Source organism: Pseudorca crassidens, chromosome 2 (genome assembly GCF_039906515.1).
Source record: "Pseudorca crassidens isolate mPseCra1 chromosome 2, mPseCra1.hap1, whole genome shotgun sequence".
Classification (NCBI taxonomy): domain Eukaryota; kingdom Metazoa; phylum Chordata; class Mammalia; order Artiodactyla; family Delphinidae; genus Pseudorca; species Pseudorca crassidens.
Genome location: NC_090297.1, coordinates 19,231,115 through 19,252,305, shown reverse-complemented (window position 1 = coordinate 19,252,305; position 21,191 = coordinate 19,231,115). Strand labels below are relative to the sequence as shown.

Genomic DNA, 21,191 nt, shown 5'->3' with positions numbered 1-21,191 from the left:
AATGTTTTCAAGGTTCATGTTGTAGCTTGTATCAGTACTTTTTTAATGGTCATGATATGGGTATGTTTATCCAGTCACTGGTTGATGGACATTTAGGTAGGTTATTTCCATTTGGGGCTACTATGAAGAATGATGCCATGAACATCTATGTACAATGATGTAGTTTTCATCTCTCCTGGTTATAAACCTAGGAGTGGAATTGCTGGATCATAGGGTAGCTCTATCCTTAACTTTTTGAGGAACTGCCGCACTGTTTTCCAAAGTGGCTGCACAATTTTACTTTCCCGCTAGCAATGTATGAGAGTTCTAATCTCTCCACATCACTGCACTTATCTGTCTTCTTAATTATAGCCATCCTAGAGGGTGTTTTTGATTTACACTTCCCCAATGACTAATAATGTTAAGCTTCTATGTATTTATTGGTCATCTGTATATCTTATTTGGAGACATGTATATTTAAATCCTTCCTTATTTTTTAATTGGGTTGTCTTTCTATTATTGAGTTGTAAGAATTCTTTATATGTTCTGGATACTAGACCCTTATCTACAATCCATGTTTAAAACAGATCACTCACGTCCATTTGTGGTCAATTCCCTCTCCCACCCCTAGTGACTGGCAACCACTAAGCTGCAGCTGCTTTCGGTGTGTTTCAGGTAAGCCCTCCCTCTAATGAAATTCTGTCTCCCAAGTATTGTGTCATCGTGGGAGATTTCACTATGCCTCTTGGAGGCCCTGGGCTTAGCTTCTAGCATGGCATGTAGAGCTCTGGAATTCAGCAAATGTCCTGTGAGCAAACCAGTCACATATTTAAGATGTCTCCGGTTTCCAGTATGCCCTATCACCAAGAGCCTTATGATTTTCTTTTACCCAGTAAAGCCCTCTCCATGGGCCAAACCCAATCCTCACTTCAGGGCCCAGAATCAGGAAATGCCCCCAAAGGAAAAAATGGCCAGACCATCAGTTCACCTCAGAAAGGCTTTCTCCTCTGAAATCCAATTCATTTAGTCCTTATTGCTTCCAGTTTTCTGATGTTTAAGAATAGTATTATAGTGTTTTAAACCAGTTTTTTCTGGTAGTTGCAGCAGGAGTGCTGTGTTTGTGTGACTTACTATATCCTACCCAGCAATTACTATAAGCTTTTAAGACTTTATATCTTGTCAAGCAAGTTTCCTTTCTTTCCCTCCCCCCTCCAGATATATGTTGGCTATTTGGGGGCCACACTTCTTCCATATGAATGTTTTAAATCCATTTATCTGTGTTCCCAAAAAGTCCTCTTGGGATTTTGTTGGGAAAATATATTGCATTTATAAATTACTTAAGACAAAATTGAAATTCTTATACTTTTACATTCTCCATCCATGAACATGGTACACCGGTCCACTGAGCAGATTTCTATTAGGTCCTTTGATAATATTTTGTACTTTCCTCCATAAAGGAATTGCACATTCTTTATTAGACTTGATCCTAAATATATTAGATTATCTTTTAAAACATTTCTAATTTTTTAGAATAGGTAATATATTTATGGTACAAATTTCTAAAAGCTCAAAAAAGTATACACTGACAATTTCCCATTTTTCTCAGTCACCCAGTTTTCTTCCAGAAGAAACCAACGTTACTAGTTTATTTATTTTTTTAATAAATTTATTGATTTATTTATTGGCTGTGTTTGGTCTTCCTTGCTGCGCACGGGCTTTCTCTAGTTGCAGCGAGCAGGGGCTACTCTTCGTTGTGGTGCATGGGCTTCTCATTGCGGTGGCTTCTCTTGTTGCAGAGCATGGGGTCTAGCCATGCAGGCTTCAGTAGTTGTGGCTCACGGGCTCCAGAGCACAGGCTCAGTAGCCGTGGCGCACAGGCCCAGTTGCTCCACACATGTGGGATCTCCCCGGACCAGGGCTTGAACCCGTGTCCCCTGCATTGGCAGGCAGGTTCCTAACTACTGCGCCACCAGGGAAGCCCTAGTTTATTTTTAATGTAGTTAATATTAGTATATAGAAATTACATTGATTTTTGTTCCTAAATCTTTTATCTAGTAAGCATCTGAATTTTATTATTATTTTTTTGGCTGCACTGGGTCTTCGTTGCTGCGTGCGGGCTTTCTCTAGCTGCGGCAAGCAAGGGCTACTCTTCGTTGTGGTGCGCGGGCTTCTCATTGCAGTGGCTTCTCTTGTTGCAGAGCATGGGTTCTAGGCACACGGGCCTCAGTAGTTGCAGCCCACAGGCCCTAGAGCGTGCGGGCTTCAGTAGTTGTGGCACATGGGCTCAGTAGTTGTGGCTTGTGGGCTCTAGAGCACAGGCTCAGTAGTCGTGGCGCACAGGCTTAGCTGCTCTGCGGCATGTGGGATCTTCCCGGATCAGGGATCGAACCCATGTCCCCTGCATTGGCAGGCGGATTCTTAACCACTGTGCCACTAGGGAAGCCCCTGAATTTTATTATTTCTAATAGTAGGTTATTTTGAATTTTTTATATATGCATCATCTGCAAAGAAGTCATTTGGTCTATTCTTTTCCATTCCTTATTCTTTTTACTGATTTTACTGCATTGGTGTAGGATGCCTCTAATAAAGAAGCTATGGAAAATAGCTGAATAATAGCTGTGACGGAAGGCAATCCTGTTTTATTTCTGACTTTAATGAGAGGGCTTCTGTTTCATATTTATGTATGAAATTTGCTGTAGGTTCTTGGCAGATGTCTTTATTGGGTTAAAAAAAGTTAATCTCTGGTCCTATTTCGCTAAGAATGGGTAGCATGAAAGTTTTTATAAATTATTTTATGCACCTATTGAGATGAACATATGGTTTTCCTCCTTTAATCTACTAAATGTGCTGAATCGCCACTCATGAAAAAAAAGTAGTCTCAAATAAAACACTTTTACCCCAAATTGTTATTTATTTTCATGAGGGGGTAAAAAAGAACCTTTTATGATAGTGAAAATATACTTTATTTTTTAATACAATAGCTGCCAGCAATATACTGGTTCCAGAGACAGAAAAGAAAATACAAGCATTCTATAAGCTTTCATTTTCCTTTTCAACTAATTTAAAGAAAATACTCCAATTCTGTTCAACATTATGATTTGGGGGATTTGAAATTTTTTTCCATGATAAAAATATAATTTTGAGCCCCAGCCTTAGTAATTTGTAAAGGATGGAATAAAAAAAACCATATATTATAACAATAATGAATGCTTCCCTCTCTTTGAATCAAATACTGATTATAACCAGTGTAAGAAATTGGTTAATCAACAAACTTGATGAAACGTGTATCAAAATGTTCATGAAAAAATACATTTCTATTTCTTCTCATTTTTACCATGTAGATATTTTCTAAATGGATATTTTAAATGCACAGAAACAAAAGCTATCTACATGCAACTCTGGAGAGATTCAAAACAACAGAAGTAAATATGCCTAAATTCAATCAACTGAGTGTAAGAATAAATGTCAGAAACCTCTTCATTGTATACAGATTGCTCAAGGGTTTAAAGACAGTTGTATTAAAAAATAATAATAATAAAGGTAGCTGTATAAACCAAAGTTACCAAGAAATAAAATCTTATATGAATTTTATCACTAAAGTCAACAATCCTAGTAAAAGAAAATAACAGAACTGTATAGAAAATCTGCATCTACATTTTTTAAAAAAGGAAGTTACATCAACTGAAACAGTAGACAGCTTTCCAAATGTTGAACACAAAAATTTCTCAGAATCCCTTGGAAATTAGTAAGATCTTCCATTCAGAGTCTAATCTTGTTTAAATGGAACAAAAGGGGTTTAAATGAAGGGGAAAATGATTCAGTAGTTGTAGAAATAATAACATAATTTCTACTGTGTCAACCCATATACCACATGAACTGCCATGAAAACTTTCGTGTCCCAAATCTCCCAAGACATGAAGCTATGATCTTTCCACAAATGTAAGATGGGGTAAATAGCATATTCTAGGATCATCTTTCTTAGTAGCTTTCGTTCATTTGCCAATCTCAACCTCATCTAATTTCCCTGATAAAGTAATAAGATTTGTCTTTCAACAGAAAAATAATTCCGCCTTCATCAAAATTATAACAGATAGACCTTGCCTTCCTTGGACATCCAGAGAGACAGCCAAGTACAATCAGGGGATAGATTTTTAAAAAGGAGAAGAAGAAGAGAATAAATATCCAAAGTGGAAAACACTTCACAACTGAGTTTCAGAATGTGCTTTTTCATCCTTTTTGAGGACTGTAGCTCTTTCCTCATTAGCCTTCTACTCTGTACCACTTAGTCCACTGTTCACTTGAAATAGACACCCCCACTTCTCTTGAATCTTTTCCATGCTTTAAGCTATGAGGCAAGATTCAATATCACCTGATGCCAAGTTACCACTATCGTAAAAGTAAGTGAAAAGTGAAGACGGCTGTCTGTGTATTGGTGCAGAGGTGACATATTCACCCACGGAAGCTACTGCTATAGAATTTCTCAATATATAACCTGATAATGCTTCTTCCTGGAACAAGATAAATCATCATCCAACATTTTATTACAAAAAGGTGGGTACCCAAACTTTTGATCAGCAATAAGGAGTTCTAAGAAAGGTAAAGCAAAGAAATCTCCCTGAGCCAAATGGACACAATATGGAGTTTTTCTTATCTTTCTATACCAAGCTAGTCACTGATAGGTTTAAAAAATGCAGAATGCTTATTAAAAAATCAAGCTGCTTCCGTAAAGCCAGTGCTTACTAAATGTTAGCATATCATAGGGAAGAAAACACTGCCATTTTAAAGCAATATACTTAAAATTTCCAAAAGCAGCCTATGAGAAATAGCATTTCTTAAACAGGTTAGTTATAAAAATTACCAAAACATTATTATAGTCACAATCACAGTCTTTGGAGTAGTAAATAGAAAGTCTTTTTTTTTTTTTAATGAATAAATACATAGCAAACTTTTGTTTTATTTTCACCAAGTTCATCCTCCCTTGTTACAACACAATTCCTGGTTTAGGACTTCAATTTAAGAAACAAACAAACATGAAGACTGCTATTCCTCAATGTGGCTGTAGGAAAATTTAACTGAAGGAAGTGCAATGATTGAGATTAGGCAAAACTGCAGTCAATGTGTAGTCACCATCACAACTATAGTTTAGTCCAAAGAAGTGAGCCATCCTCTCCCCAAAGTCTAACAGTAAATGGGGGTGGAGTGGTAATCTATGTGTTTTATCTTGTTTTTAATATAGGATGGATAATGCAGTCTTTAGATTATCCACATTAAATGTGCTTTAGAAACAAAATTCTACTTGATATTTTGACAAACCCACACTACATTCCTTAGGTTAGTTTTTACATTACTAACCATTGTACTGCTACAGCTAAATCAACTAAATATCAGTGTACGTAGTGTTGCTCAAACGATCTACAAACAGCAAGGCCGAGGCCTACCTAAAATAAGGAGCATTTTTAAAATAAAGGAAGAAAGTAATAATGTTCCAAATGAATGGCACTGGGCAAAATACATATAACCAGTAACATATTTAGACAGAGAGTATCGTGTGCCCATTGGTTTCTCTTATATGCATAAAAGGCTTGAAGAAGATCTTGCAAACATTGTTCCTCCCTCTAGACTTTTAGCTTCTACGTAGTGTCAGATATTATAATTGATATGAAGGATAAATGCGTTTAGGCAAAAGTAAAAATCCACATACAAAGTAACATAGCAATATCTGTAGTGACTTTCTGGAGAAGGCTCTCTTCTCTGGTGGTAACATCCTTTAGTACATATCCAGGATAGACTAAATTGAAACAATATTTTGATACAGTAGCAATCCTTTCATATACTCTTACTAAATATTATAAAATTCCAAAAATACATAAATATTCCTTGTACCGTGCATTATGCACCAGTTTGGGCCTGATGAGGTTGTGATTACTATTTTAACAGTTAAACAGTGCACCTCAAAAGTTCTGCCATCTGTACACAGTGAATGGAGACAGTGGTGAGGGCTCTAGAGAGATGGCAAACTGCCTTTAAAGTGAAAAGTTTTTATGGAGTGTCTCCAAATTAGGAGGATACGGGGTAGGGGAGGTAGGCAGGGTAAAAGAATTTTCAAATAATACTGCTTAGGAGTATATATTTAAAGATAGCTACTATACCTTGTCTATCCTTTATCCTAATCTGGAATAACTGCATGTTTGTGCAAAATAAAGTTTCTATTTTATAGGAAGAGGAGCAGTCTGTTAGGAAAAGCATGTTCTTAGGGGAAGATGTGAAGACATCTCTCTCGTAAGTGTTATTTTATTTGGTAAGTCTTTTGGCTACATCACTATATGCTATTTCAACCTCCTTATCACTGGGGCAGGTATTGGTGAACTCATCCCTACTATATGCGTTAGTTAAGTATCTCCAGATGCCGGTCATTCCTTTTGGAATATCAAAGTTGCGATATTTTTTGGCCACCACCTGAAATACAAAGAGATCAAAAATTAACATTTATATGCCATGTCTTATAAACCACACATATATCTGATTTCAGGGCAAATTAATTCTGTGAATCTCTGAAAACTGCTTCTGCCTGAAGTCTGTCACCTTCATTCTAACTAGACTTTTAAATAAGGACTGCACGCTACACCAGAGACTGAGAAGTGTGACAGTCATCGCAGATGCCTGCCTTGGCCATCCAGAGAAACAGCCAAGTATAATCACTGGATAAATACTTGAAACACACACACACTAGATCTCTGTTTTTCTTGATCTTGATCTTTACTGCACAACCATCCTATACAGCATAGTGTTTCACACAATAAATGCTCAATAAATATTTTCTGCCTTGAAAAGAAAAAGCCAGGTGATCAGAGAACAAAGTTTGATGCTATAAGTCAGTGTAGCCACCACTTCAAAGTTACCTGTTACATCTTTGAATTTTTCTGCAGTCGCAGAAAAAAAAAATCCTATTTCTCATATGCCTTGATTTTAAGACATAATTTTCCATTTAATCAACCCTAGGGTGTTTCAACTATTGCCTGAACAACATTAAGTTACACTATTTGGGGGGTGCTAAATAGTGCGTGTCAGAAGGTCAGCCAAGTTTTACACAGAGGAAGTGCTGCCTTAGTAAACAGATACTAGGTGTAATAGTGCCCCACATCCTGCAGGCCTACCTTGACAATGTGCAGTTTGGGCAGCAGGTTGCAATCAGCTAGTGTCATTTCATTGCCATCCAGAAATTTACGTGTGGAAAACTTAATGTCCTCCATACTATTCTCATCAATTTCATCGGGGAGGGGAGAATTCAGATATTCATCCAGTTTCTGCAGTGTTTTCAAGAGACCCCTCTCCAATGCTGAAAGAAAAATGGAAATACTCTAAGAAGAAAAACCACCCAAGCCCCAAGTAGAAGCATTACTCCTTCAGTCAATAACTATTTGTCAAATGTTTCTCTGACACAGGAGGACGAAACAGACAAGGTTCCTGCTCTCATGGAGCTTATTTACTTGGGGGAGAAAGATAAGACAAACAAATTTATAGATAAAATTATAGATAAATATTTTAAAAAGCATGATAATTTCAGATAGTGGTATCTATAAAAATTTGTTAATAACTAAATGCCCCATATACAAACACATCATGGCCCAATACAGTTGATATTTAAACTGGGGGAAAAAATGGGTGAGAAAAGGCAAACCTATTATTTCAAATCTAGGAAAGAAAATCTTGCCAAGACAGATTCTTGCCCTCAATTTTAAGTCCTGCTCCTGTAAACATATTTGGATTTATATCCATGAACTGTGTTAAGAAACTCCAATCTAAGCACTCCACTCCAAGCAGAGAAGCCTGAAGTTTTTGCACTGCCTTAATATTCGTAAGAAGCCAAAAATAGCACTATCTTATAATAACATGAAAAATAGAGGTCAGATTAGAAAGTTCAATTTACAATCTGAATTGGAGGCCTCATTAGCAAAATAGATCAAGATACTATATGTTATAATTCAGAGAGAAGCAGGATGCAGCCACCCTGTATATCTAGAAAGTCAAGGTTAGTGACCCTTAGCAAAGAGGGGATGCGAACATCATTAGAAAGGAATATGAAACTAACGTTAAAAAGACAGATCCTCCCTTATCCCTTTTTGTCTTTTATCCTCTCAACCCACCTTCACCTCCCACTCCCAGAATAGATGAGTTCACACTGATGAGTACAGTACTTGGCCATAAAAGAAAGTTAAAATCATGAGGTGACACTCCATATTAGTTATAACTTTGAATAAAGTTGGATCCATCACAGAAAAAGGCAAAGTTTTACATGCTGTATATTAGATATTTCACCAGCAACATAAATGTCCTAACCTTATACCTCTTCTTCCAAACTGCTCCCACTGACTCATCCCTTGATCCCTTCAAAGTAGTCCAGACAACAGATGGTAGTCTTAGCTAGGTAGGGGCTGTAGGCATTACAAGGATTTTATAAAGTACTGAGGAGATAAAAACCTACCGAGCTTGGAAACCAAACTGAATATGGAAAAAGGAGGATAGAAGTATTCAACAAAATACAAATGGAGGCCCTAGTGCATGCCAAGTTTTGTACCAAGCATCGTTAAATTCACTACTGAATAAAACATAAAAGGTTCCTACTCTCAGTTTATATTTTGGGGAATGAAAGTAGTATAGAGAAGCTCATCAACAAAAGATTCCCAGGGTGAACGCTGGTACCATTGCTGAGACATGTACCTTCCTAGAGGAGAAGCAGATTCAGGAAATGTGGAGATGAGTTCAGTATATGCTGACTTTGAGATGTCTGTAAGACACCTGAGCAGCGATGTCCACAGACAGTTGAGTTCTAGTCTGGAACAGACTAGGCTGGGGCAATATATTTGTACGTCCTGAAAGCACAAATGAACGCTGAAGCCATGGAAATGAAGGAGAAGCAGAGGGCCTAGGACAGAACCCTAAGGAACATCACTGACGGTGTTGTGTGAGGCAGATAATACATTTTTGTCATTATTTGGCATTTCATTATATGATTATAGAATAAATACGTATCCATTCTACTGTTAATGACATTTGTGTTGTTTACAGTTGGGGCTTCTTGTGCAAATCTCTTGGTGTGCATCTATTCATATTCCTATCAAAAATGGAGTTGTGGATGAGATATCTCATACCTGTTAGAATGGTCATAATCAAAAAGACAAGAAATAACAAGTGTTGGTGAGGATGTGAAGAAAAGGGAACACTTAGGCACTGTTGATGGGAGTGTAAATTGGTACAGCCACTGTGGAGAACAGTATGGAGGTTCCTCAAAAAATTAAAAACAGCACTACCATGTAATCCAGCAATATCAATTCTGGATATTTATCCAATATGGAAACAACCTAAGTGCCCACTGACAAATGAATGGATAAAGAAAATGTGGTGTGTATACACACATACACACACACACACACACACACACACACACACATCACATGCATACAATGGAATATTATTAAGCTACAAAAAAGAATGAAATCTTACCATTTGCAACAACACAGATGAAACTTGAGGGCATTATGCTAAGTCAAGTCAGTCAAACAGAGAAAGACAAATACCATATGATCTCACTTATATGTAGACTCGTAAAAGACAAACAAACAAGCTCATAGATATAGAGAACAGATTTGTGGTTGCCACAGGCAGGGGGTGGGCAAAATGGATGGAGTGACAATGATGTAATGTATAGCATGGCGACTACAGTTAATAATACTGTACTGCATATCTGAAAGTTGCTAAGAGTTGTAAATCTTAAAAGTTCTCATCACAAGAAAAAAAATTTGTATCTACATGTGGTGATTGATGTTAACTAGATTTATTGTGGTCATCATTTCACACAGTATACAAATATCAAACCATGCAGTACATCTGAAACTAATAAATGTCAATGATACCTCAGTAAAATTTTTTTTCAATTTTTTTAAAAGGAGATGTAGGTTATAGGGTATGTGTGTGTTCAGGTTTAGTAGAAACTGTGATCAGTTTTCCAAGTTCAGCACAGCAAGCAGCAGTGTATGGATGTTCCAGTTACTTCACATCTTCAACAACATTTGGTATTGTTGGTTTCTTTAATTTTAACCATTCTTGGGTATGACAAATTCGGTTTAACATATTTTCATATTTATTGACTCTTTGGATATCCTCTTTTTGTAAAGTGCTGTTTGCTCATTTTTCCTTTGGACTGTCTGTTGTACTGACTTGCAGTCTTTTTATATATGCAGATGCAAATCCTTTGTGGTTATATGTATTATGCATACCTTCCCCCTTTTCACTTGCTTAATGGTGACTTTTGATGAACGTTAAGTTACTAAACCTAATGTAGTCCAATTTATTTTTTTTCTTTTATGATCAGTACTTTGTGTTCAGCTTAAGAAACCTTACCTACTCCCAAATTATGAAGCTATTCCCCATTATCTTCTAGGAGATATATTATTTACCATTCATATTTATATCTACAATCCACTTAGAACTGATTGTGTATGGTGTGAGATAGGGATATTTTCTTGACTCTATATTCTGTTCCACTGTTCTATTTGCCTACCCTTCTGTTAATATCACACTGTTTTAACTATTGTACCTTTATAACAAGTCTTGATATCAGGTAGTGGAAGTTTTCAAACACATCTTTCTTCAAGATCATCTTGGCTATTCTTGGCTCCTTACATTTCCCTAATAAACTGTACAATTAGCATGTTAATTTACACACACACACACGCACATGCTGTTGGACTTTGGAATAATCTATAGATTCAACACAACCCCAACTTGAAAACTGGCATCTTTATAATTTTGAGTCTCCCAATCTATGAATATCATTTATTTCTTCTAAATTTTTCTTTTTATTTTATGAAATTGAAAGAAATTTCAATTTCTTTTGTTTTCTATGTAGAGGCCTTGCCCATTTTTGTTAAATTTATTCCTAAATATTTGACATTTTTTATTGTATAAATATTTTTATCACATTTTCTATTGTTTCTTGCTAACATGCACAAATACAATTGATTTTTATAATAGCCATATGCAACCACCCTGCTAATTCACTTTTTTTATTCTTATGGTTCATCAGTAGATTATTTTAGGTTTTCTACATGTACAATTATATTAAGAATAATGACAAATTTATCCCTTCTTTTATAAGTCTCATAGCTTTCATTATAGCTTTTTCTTTTTTCATTATAGCATTATAGCTTTTTCTTGTCTATTATACTGGCCAAGACCTCCAGTACAATGCTAAATAGAAGTGCTGACAGTAAGCATCCTTCTTCAGTTCTCAATCTCAAGAGGAAATCTTTCACTACTCCCCTATTATGATGCTTGCTGTAACTTTTCTGTAGATTCTGTCAGATTAAGGAAATTTCTTGCTGTATCTTTTTCGCAAATTTTTAAAAAATAAACATCTTAATCATAAGCATTAAATTTTATCAAGCACTTTTTCCGCATCAATTGAAATGCGGAATTTTTCTTTTATTTAATTTTTTTTATTCTATTACTGTGATAATTCGAATAGATTTTTGAATGTCCAAACAATCTTCCATTCTTGAATTAAACTCAACTTGGTTATGTGCATTATCTTTTCTCATATTGCTGGATTTGGCATATTTTGTTTTAGACTTTTACATCTATGTTTCAGAGAGACTGGCCTGAAAGTTACTTTCTTTTGATGTTTTTGTGTGGTTTGACCTCAAAAAGCAAGTTGGAAAGTATTTCCTCTTTTCTGTTTCCTGGAAGAGTATATGCAAGACTGATGTTACATCTTTCCCAAATGCTTAGAAGAGTGAAGCCATCTTTGTGAGACGGTTTTTAATTATAGATATAAGATGATTCACATCTTGAATCCGTTCTTGCAACAATTTTCTTACACTGTACTTTCTATAAATTTATGCAACAGTGTTTTCAAATTTATAAGCATAGGGCTTCCCTGGTGGCACAGTGGTTAAGAATCCGCCTGCCAATGCAGGGGACATGGGTTCGATCCCTGGTCTGGGAAGATCCCACATGCCGCGGAGCAACTAAGTCTGTGCGCCACAACTACTGAGCCTGGGCTCTAGAGCCCGCAAGCCACAGCTACTGTGCCCACGTGCCTAAAGCCCGTGCTCTGCAACAAGAGAAGCCACCTCAACGAGAAGTCCACACACTGCAATGAAGAGTGACCCCCGCTCACCGCAACTAAAGAAAGCCCAGGCGCAGCAACAAAGACCCAACGCAGCCAAATACAAAAATACATTAAATTAATTTTTTAAAAAAATTTATAAACATTGTCATAATATCTTCCAAAAGTCATTTAAATGCAAGATCTGTAGTAATCCCCTTTTATTCCTAATATTGGTTATTGCTGCCTTCTCTCACTTTTCTTAATTTTTCTTGTCAAGGATTTATCAATTTTCTTATTAGACTTTTCGAAGAACTAACTTTTAGCTTTCCAAATCCTGTCACATTTGTTTTCTTTTCATAAATTTCTACTTTTAGTATCTCATTCCTTCTACTTTCTTGATTTGCTGATATAACTAAACCCCTGAGGTGGATACTTTAAGGTTACCAATTTTTAGCTCTTCTTTTTGCCATTCATTCATTCATTCATTTGGCTGCACCAGGTCTTTGTTGCAGCAGGCAGGATCTTTAATTGCAGCACACGGAATCTTTTAGCTGCGGCATGCAGGATCTAGTTCCCTGACCAGGAGTCGAACCCAGGCCCCCTGCATTGGGAACACGGAGTCTTAACCACTGGACCACCAGGGAAGTCCCTTCTTTTTTCTAATATATGCATTTAGAGCTATAAATTTTCCTCTAAACACAGCTTTAGTGGTAGCATATAAATTTAGACACACTATATTTTCATCATGTTATTCTTCAACCTATGGGTCATTGAGAAATGCACTTCTTAATTTTCAAACATGTAGAAATTTTCCAGCTGTACTTTTGTTACTGATATCTAGCTTTTCTTTGTGGTCAGGGAAAATATTCTATATGATTTCAATTTCCATTTTTTGGAAAATTTTTCAGATTTGCTTTATGGCTCAGCTTTACAGTCAATTTTGTGTTCCATGTGCATTTGAAAAACAAGGGTATATTCTGCAGTTGTGGGGCACAATGAGATTAAAGTTATATATCAATGAGATTAATTCTTTCATTGTATTATTCAATTCTTCTGTATTCTCACTGAATTTTTCTTTTTGGCAGATTCTAAGTTACTAAGGGAGTAAGTTAAAATCTCCCACCGAGATTGTGGATTAGTTTATTTCTCTTTTAGCTCTGTCAATCTGGTTTATATATTTTGAGGGTAGTTATTTGGTTACACAAATTTAGAATTATTTTATTTTCCTGGTAGGTTCATCTTTTTAAATCAGTCTGAAACATGTTTCATTATCTCTTGCAATGATTCTTTCCTCAAAGTCTACTTTGTGCAATGTCAGCATAGTTTTGCCAACTTTCTTTTGGTTAGTATTTACACCATTTTACATTCAACTTTCCTGGGTCGGTCAGCCTATCTGTCTGTCTATTTATCTATTGGTGTGTATTTCAAATGTGGGAGGGAGGGAGGGAGGGAGGGAGAAAGAATTCCTTCTTGTACATAAGCAACACATTTTTAATGCAGTTAGGAAACTCTGTTTTCTACTTGGAGTATTTGAATCATTTACATTTAACGTAATGACTACAAACTTTGGTTTAGAACTGCCATCATATGTTTGTTTTCTATTTGCCCTCCTGTGTTCTCTTCTTCTTTCTTGCCTTCTTTTGGATTAAGGTTTTTTTTAATTATTATTCATTTCCCCCTCTACTTGTGTATCATACATTTTTTTCATATAATTTTTGAATTTTATTTATTTTTTTATACAGCAAGTTCTTATTAGTCATCATTTTATACACATCAGTGTATACATGTCAATTCCAATCGCCCAGTTCATCACACCACTATCCCCACACCCCCGCAGCTTTCACCCCTTGGTGTCCATACATTTGTTCTCTACATCTGTGTCTCAATTTCTGCTCTGCAAACCAGTTCATCTGTACCATTTTTCTAGGTTCCACATATATGCCTTAATATACGATATCTGTTTTCTCTTTCTGACTTATTCACTGTATGACAGTCTCTAGATCCAACCACATCTCAACAAATGACCCAATTTCGTTCCTTTTTATGACTAAGTAATATTCCATTTTATATATGTACCACATCTTCTTTATCCATTCATCTGTCGATGGGCATTTAGGTTGCTTCCATAACCTGGCTATTGTAAATAGTGCTGCAATGAACATTGGGGTGCATGTGTCTTTTTGAATTATGGTTTTCTCTGGGTATATGCCCAGTAGTGGGATTGCTGGATCATAGTATCACACATTCTTTTGCTAGACTTTGTTTCCTTGACTTACTAAAGCTTAATTATAACTTTTACCACTTCCAGGATAATGCAAGGACCTTAGAACACTCTAACTGTATTTGATTTCCCTCCTGTCTCACATGCTACTATTGTTTTGTGTATTGACTTTTTTTTTTTTGGACTGCATTGGGTCTTCATTGCTGTGCACAGACTTTCTCTAGTTGCGGTGAGCAGGGGCTACTCTTCGTTGTGGTGCTCAGGCTTCTCATTGTGGTGGTTTCTCTTGTTGTGGAGCACGGGCTCTAGGCACGCGGGCTTCAGCAGTTGCAGCACACGGGCGCTACACGGGCTCAGTACTTGCGGCTTGTGGGCTCTAGAGTGCAGGCTCAGTAGTTGTGGCGTATGGACTTAGTTGCTCTGTGGCATGTGATATCTTCCCAGACTAGGGATTGAACCCATGTCCCCTGCACTGGCAGGTAGATTCTTAACCACTGTGCCACCAGAGAAGTCCCTGGACATATATTTTAAATCCCAGAAGACACTACTGTTCTATACAGACAGTATTCATTTATATTTTATATTTATACTACTCTTTGCTTTCCCTTCCTTCCTGCACCTCTGGGTGTTCATCTGAAATCATTTTCCTTCTGCCTGAAAAACTACTTTTAGTATTTTGTTTAGTGTGAGTCTGCTGAGATGAATGTTCAGTTTTTGTTTATTTGAAAATGTCTATTTTGCTTTTACCATTTAAAATTCATAAATAAAAAACTAATATATTAATCATTACATTCTTATAGTAATTTTCAGTTGAAAAACTTGAACATATGTTAAGAGAACTGATTTTCAGAGCAGCCATGGGACATAGGATGGGTAGATATTATCCTATCTTATAGATACTGAAATAAAGAAGAGACTTTGCCTTTTCTCAAAATCAAAGAAAGGAGATCTGACATCTTGGAATTTGACTTGTTACGACTACCTGAAATTATAAATTGAACCGTGAATTTTAGAGGCTCACAGAAGAGGCAGTAAGAGAAAGCTGACTGGTCAACAAGTATACGGATCCAGGGCTGTAAATATAAATGTCACATCTTGAGGCAAAAATAAAATATTTGGATGTGTTTGCTTTCACTTTTGGAGGGTATTTCATGGCTTACAGAATTCTAATTCGTTTTCTTTTAACTCTTTGAAGATCTCATAACACTGTCTTCTGGATTCACTGTTTCTGTTAAGAATCAGTGCTCAGTCTTATTGCTTTTACCTTGAAGAGCTTTCTTTCTCTCTGCCACTCTTAAGATTCTACCTCTGGTATTCAGCAATCTGACTATGATGTATACAGGTATAGTTTTATTTGTCCTGCTTGGGTTTTGTAATGCTTGACTCCATGGCTTGTTATCTCTCATCAGTTTGGAAAATTCTTGGCAATTATCTAGCTACAGCTTCAATTCCATTTTCTCCTCTTATTCTGGGATTCCAGTTAGACACATGTCAAACTTTTTTTATTGTGCCCCACATGTCTTGCACTCTTTTCTGTGGTTTGTTTTTTTTTGCTGGATTTGTCTTTTTATCTCTCTGTGCTTCCATTAGCTACTTCCTTCTGACCTATCTTCATGTTCACTAATACTTTCTCATCATTGTCTACTCTGTTAAATTCATCTATTGAGTTCATAATTTCAGATATTGTATTTTTAAATTCTAGAACTTCCATTTGATTCTTTTTTATAATGTCCAGTCCTTTGCTGTAATATTCACCTTGTTCTTTTACTTTTGAATATATATAAGTTATTTTAAAGTATCTGATAACTGAATACCTTGTAGTTTTTAAAATGGTTTCATAAAATGTATTAGTTGTATTCAGTCCTTGATATGGGTACTTTCTATTACTATTAGATTTTTAAAGCTGATAAATTTTTAAACTCAGGGCTGGTTTATATTAAAATGATAGTCTACTAAGTCATGAACTTCTTTCTTCATATTCTTGTTAAAATTAATGCATCGTTCTTGCTCCCCAACCGTACTATATGTTCTTTGAAGGTAAAGTCTGTGTCTTGTGCTTTTTCTTCTGCATATCCCCTTAAATTCATGGCACTTTACCTCAGCATATGGTGGACACTTGGTCAATGTCTGGAGCAGACTGAGAAAGGCCAATAGTTAAGTATAAGAGTTTTGAGTTTCATAAATGTATGAAGTTCAAAAGGCAATTAGGTGAAAATGTAGAATAGACACTTTTCAAGTCAGATGATTGAAGATATTTATACTTGACTTTTATATCTTCGTGGGAAGCTGAGAATAAGGTATGTACTACATATTGCTATAGAGCACGTAGCCATTTAAAAAATGTAAAAAAGAACTGGTAATATTTTTTACCTAGGTAAATATCAAACAAATTGGAACGTGTTATGTCAAGTGATAGACAACAAGATTAAGATCAAAGAACTACCTGTTTTATTAATAGAAAGTCGCTCTAGCCATAGCCAGGATCAAGCTAGTTTATTTCTTAGAGAAAATAGTTAAGAAACAGGACAATAGAACCCAGTAAAATAAAGTTGACGAGTTAGGGGAGCTTAACTGCAACTGGGGAAGTGACAGGGAATCAAGCCATTTAAAGATAAAAGATCAAAAATACAAAGGCAATAAATATAACCTTTTATTAATTACATACAAGCTGTTAATAATGCATGCAGTCAGCTGAAATGTAAAGGTTATAAATTAACAAGAAAATGCAATGTGAGAAACAGCTACGTTAGTAAGGAGTCCAGGGCATGATGGAAAATTTTCACGGTTGCACTTAAAAAGAAAAAAAGGAGACAGCAGAATCTTAGGACTGTAAAAGAACAAACTTTTAAAGATTCAATATGCTTCCTGTCAAAAGCAGTGAATACAAAATAAACACATATTAGATATAAGGACTTGTTCTTTGATCAGATTACAATGAACAGGATCATGACCTATAATGAAGACAATACTGAATTCAAACACTGAAATAATGTCTCAAATGGCACTTGAGTGGTATAACAAGTGCAAGCAAGTTTATGATCTCTGATCTACTGTAAATTAATCCTTTTCCTGAATTAACTCTCAAAAGTATCCAATAGAGAAATAAAATATCCTAAATTTCCAAGGTTTATAACATACAACGCTTACGATCCTAGCTGTAAGGCATGGACTAAAATTCAGAAGCTAGCAGAACATTACAATTACTGCTCTATAATTTTGGACGTAGCAAAGTACCTGCAATGAAGTTGAACTGCTGTACTCGACCAGAGTGTTAGTGATTTTTCATAGTTAAGAATGTCAGGAAAAAAAAAAGAATGTCAGAGTAAAGGGTATATTAATGAAAACAAAGAAATGCTGAATTAGTCTGATACAATTTTTATCAAACTAAGGAATGGACAACAAAACAAAGAAAAACGAGGTAACAAAGTCTTAAAGACAAACCATCACAAAGGAATGTGAAACTGGTTAAAATAAAGAAAATGTCAAGATTAACCACTAGACGGCAGTAGCAGTCCATCAAAAAGTAGCTCTTTTTTTTTTTAGCTCCCTTTTTTTTTTTTTTTACATCTTTATTGGAGTATAATTGCTTTACAATGGTGTGTTGGTTTCTGCTTTATAACAAAGTGAATCAGTTATACATATACATATGTTCCCATATCTCTTCCCTCTTGCTAGCTCCTTGTCTTTTGTAATTAAAAAGTAGCACTATTATTCTCTAATACCCCTACTGTAGTAATGCTGTATCTCTAAGGAGGTATTTCAAAAGTTCTCAAAAAAATTACTAAGTACCCCAGAGGCCATACAATCAGTTTTTAAATTAACTGTGAAAATCAAAATATTAACATATACTCTCTCTCTCATACACAGACACACACAAACACACCAGGGTCAGAAGTGTGGGGAAATGAATACTTTCACATTAGTGGGAATAAAAACTATTATAGTCTTTGGAGAACAAAACCTTTTGACCTATTTGAAATCTAGCACAAGGACACTGGCAGCACAGTTTGTCATAATAAAAAACTTGAGGCAATCTAAATGTCTATCAGTAAGGAAATAGTTAACTAAAAATCCATATTATGGAATATTAAGCAGCATTTCTAAAAAATGAGGAAGATCTACATTTTGATATTAAAGTATTTCTACCATATAGTACATGATAAAGATAACTGAAGAATGTGTGTGTGTATATATATATATATATATACACACACATAAATACACATTTAAGTACAATGTGTGCATAGAAAAAAAGAAGGATACATACTAGCTGCTGGGGAAGAGTTTATATGATATGACTAAGAAGGGGCACTGAAATTTTATTAATTTCTGTACTATTTTAACTTCTTCAAAAAGCATGCATTATTCTACTACTTGTATAATTTGAGTAAAAGCGCAAGGCAAAAAGCATTAAATGTAACAAGACAGTTACTGTTGTAGAAAAACAATATAATTTACAGTGAAGAAAAAAATTATGAGCACTTACATGGACAAAACTATATTTTAAAGCTACTGCTAGTTTTAATAAAAGGGTAATCTTACACAAGCAATTTTTAAATGCCAGGTAACACATCAGTGGAAAACAGGGAGAGGTAATAAGTATTTAAACATGATTAAATACCCAACGCAGTTTCATTGCTACAATGATGAACAACCATCCTCTGATTCCACACACTTTTCCGGAGAGAGACAGAAAGAGAGAGATGGATGGAGAGAGGGAGGCAAGTAGGGAGGGAGGATAAATCTTGAATAAAAAGGAACCGATCAGAATCTAAAGATTCCTTGCCTCCATTTAAAAGTGGGAATTGGGACATTATGAAATATGCCTCGGAGGCTATAATGGCAGATTTCATCACTGCTAAATTCACTGATCTCTTAAGAATATTATAAACATCAACAGACTAATAAATTATCTATTAGTTACATTTGGGAGCTTAATAAGTTATATAAATGAATGAAATCACAGAACTGAAAAAAACTTAGGAGATCTGGGACAGGTCATAATGAACCCATCCCATAAAAGGAATTACCCATTAATTTCTCTTTTAATGCTTCAAAAAAAACAAGCTGTTACTCCCAATCACCTCAGACATGTTACCGAAAGAATTATATGTTTTATCTATCTATCTATCTATCTATGTTTCCTTTCATTTATTTTATTCTTTAAATCATACTTGCTTACTCTGTACCCCAACATAAGCATTGGCCCTTCTCTTTCACTTTCACTAGCCCAATTGCTACAGCATCTAGGCATCTAATCCCTTATTTAGATAGACTTAGCTCTTAAAAGGTCTTAAAATTGTCCAAACACATTGGATTTTGTAAAACATTTAATAGGTTTTTAAAACTAATCAAAGGCTTGCCTACTCTGATTTACCATGTAAAATGACAAATCCATCTTCATGTAAGTTGTTTATTGTTTGGGGGAATTAGGAGGTGGATGACTAAGACTTATTTAAGGCATTTAATTGCACTAAACAGACAGATAAGAGACCTGCAACAAACATACATAAGGGAGACCCGTTAAGCTCCAAAGTGATTTGGAATACTGTTTTCTAAAGTCCCAAGGCAGTGACAGGCCACTGTGGGGGGAAGTTGCTTGGTAACTGGAATTCTTATTTACCAATAGGTAATTTAATGTAAAAAGCCTTCTAAATTCTGCACTGTGTAATCCATTATGTTGTTTGTTCTTATTGGTTACAGCATTCTAAGGACAGTAAGTGTAGGTGGCTACTTAAGACAGTAACAAATTGATAGGAAAAAATAGAAGACAAAGTTATACTTAAATGAGTCACTTTCTCCCCTATTCTCTACCCCCATCCCATCCCTCAAAGCAATTGGTTTTGTTGGGTTTTTTTAAGCAAACACATTTTATTTCCCTCTCCTCCCCACCAAGTGTCAAAATAAATTCAACCACCCTCTAGTTTCCAAAAGCCACACAGAGAAATAAAAACATTATGACTTTAACTAAGAGAGTTCAAAGAATTATGCAGCAAGAGCATCTGGGTGTAAAAAGAACAGTCACCTGCAGGAAGGAGGGTAGAACAGAAAAGATACTGTCTGTGGATAGGAGGGGCTCCAGTATAACTGTTTACCTAGTATATAAAATTCTCAGACAGAAACAGTAGTCAGAATGAAAAGCCAATTACTGAGGAAAATTGCTCCCAAACTAAGGCAGCTACTGAAACACACTTAATAAGCCAGGCCTGAGCACTAAGGTTTTCCCTTTTTTCCCTTCGCTATAGAAAAAATAAAAGCCTGAATAGCTTGGAAATCTACCCACTGAAATAACATAAGGAAATCAGCAAATGTTTCAATTTTTTAAAATGTTTATTCTTGCTTAACCAGCACTGATATTTTTTCCCCTTTGGTATTCTTGCTCATTTGCTGCCATAAACTCTACCCAAAGAAATCCACCCAAGCTACCAAAGAGTCTAAAATTATGATGGATTATAATGTCTTCAGGAGTTGGCTCTTTGGTTATTATTGTTACTTATAATTAAACACTAATGCTCTCTATATATAGTTTTCCCCAGGAAGAACAATGCTTAACACCCTAAAGAGAAGAAAAGGGGAAATGACTGAATGGTGTCATTAAGACAAGGTTCATTAAATGGGACCTCTTTCTAAGAGGCTTCCCTTTACTATATGTAAGTTTGGTAAATGAAATAATAAGATAACGTCTTTTAATAAATAAAAGAAGGAAGTTGCATCTGTACTACCTAAACAATTCTCACCATGAAAATATGACTTGAAACTAAAATCTTAATTGTAGGATATGGAGAAATTTGGAAGGCTGGTGAGTCCAAATCTCTCTTAGAGCAACTCCAAAAACTGCTCTTAAGGGTAGTTAGCACACAAATCCACCCAGGCTGACTTCAG

At 35.6% G+C, this 21,191-nt stretch overlaps 1 protein-coding gene across 2 annotated transcripts in view; it reads right to left on the bottom strand.

Moving 5' to 3' along the window:
- Positions 1-2,870: 2,870 nt before the first annotated feature.
- The window catches only part of CLIC4 (chloride intracellular channel 4), an 86,222-nt gene continuing 67,901 nt past the window's right edge, over positions 2,871-21,191 (bottom strand). For both annotated transcript variants that reach the window (XM_067724516.1, XM_067724527.1), the window contains exons 5-6: positions 7,134-7,315; positions 2,871-6,435 (exon numbers count right to left, since the gene is read on the bottom strand). In XM_067724516.1, coding sequence (XP_067580617.1) covers positions 6,271-6,435; positions 7,134-7,315 — 347 coding nt within the window. In that variant the 3' untranslated portion in view covers positions 2,871-6,270. The remainder of the gene's footprint in view (positions 6,436-7,133; positions 7,316-21,191) is intronic.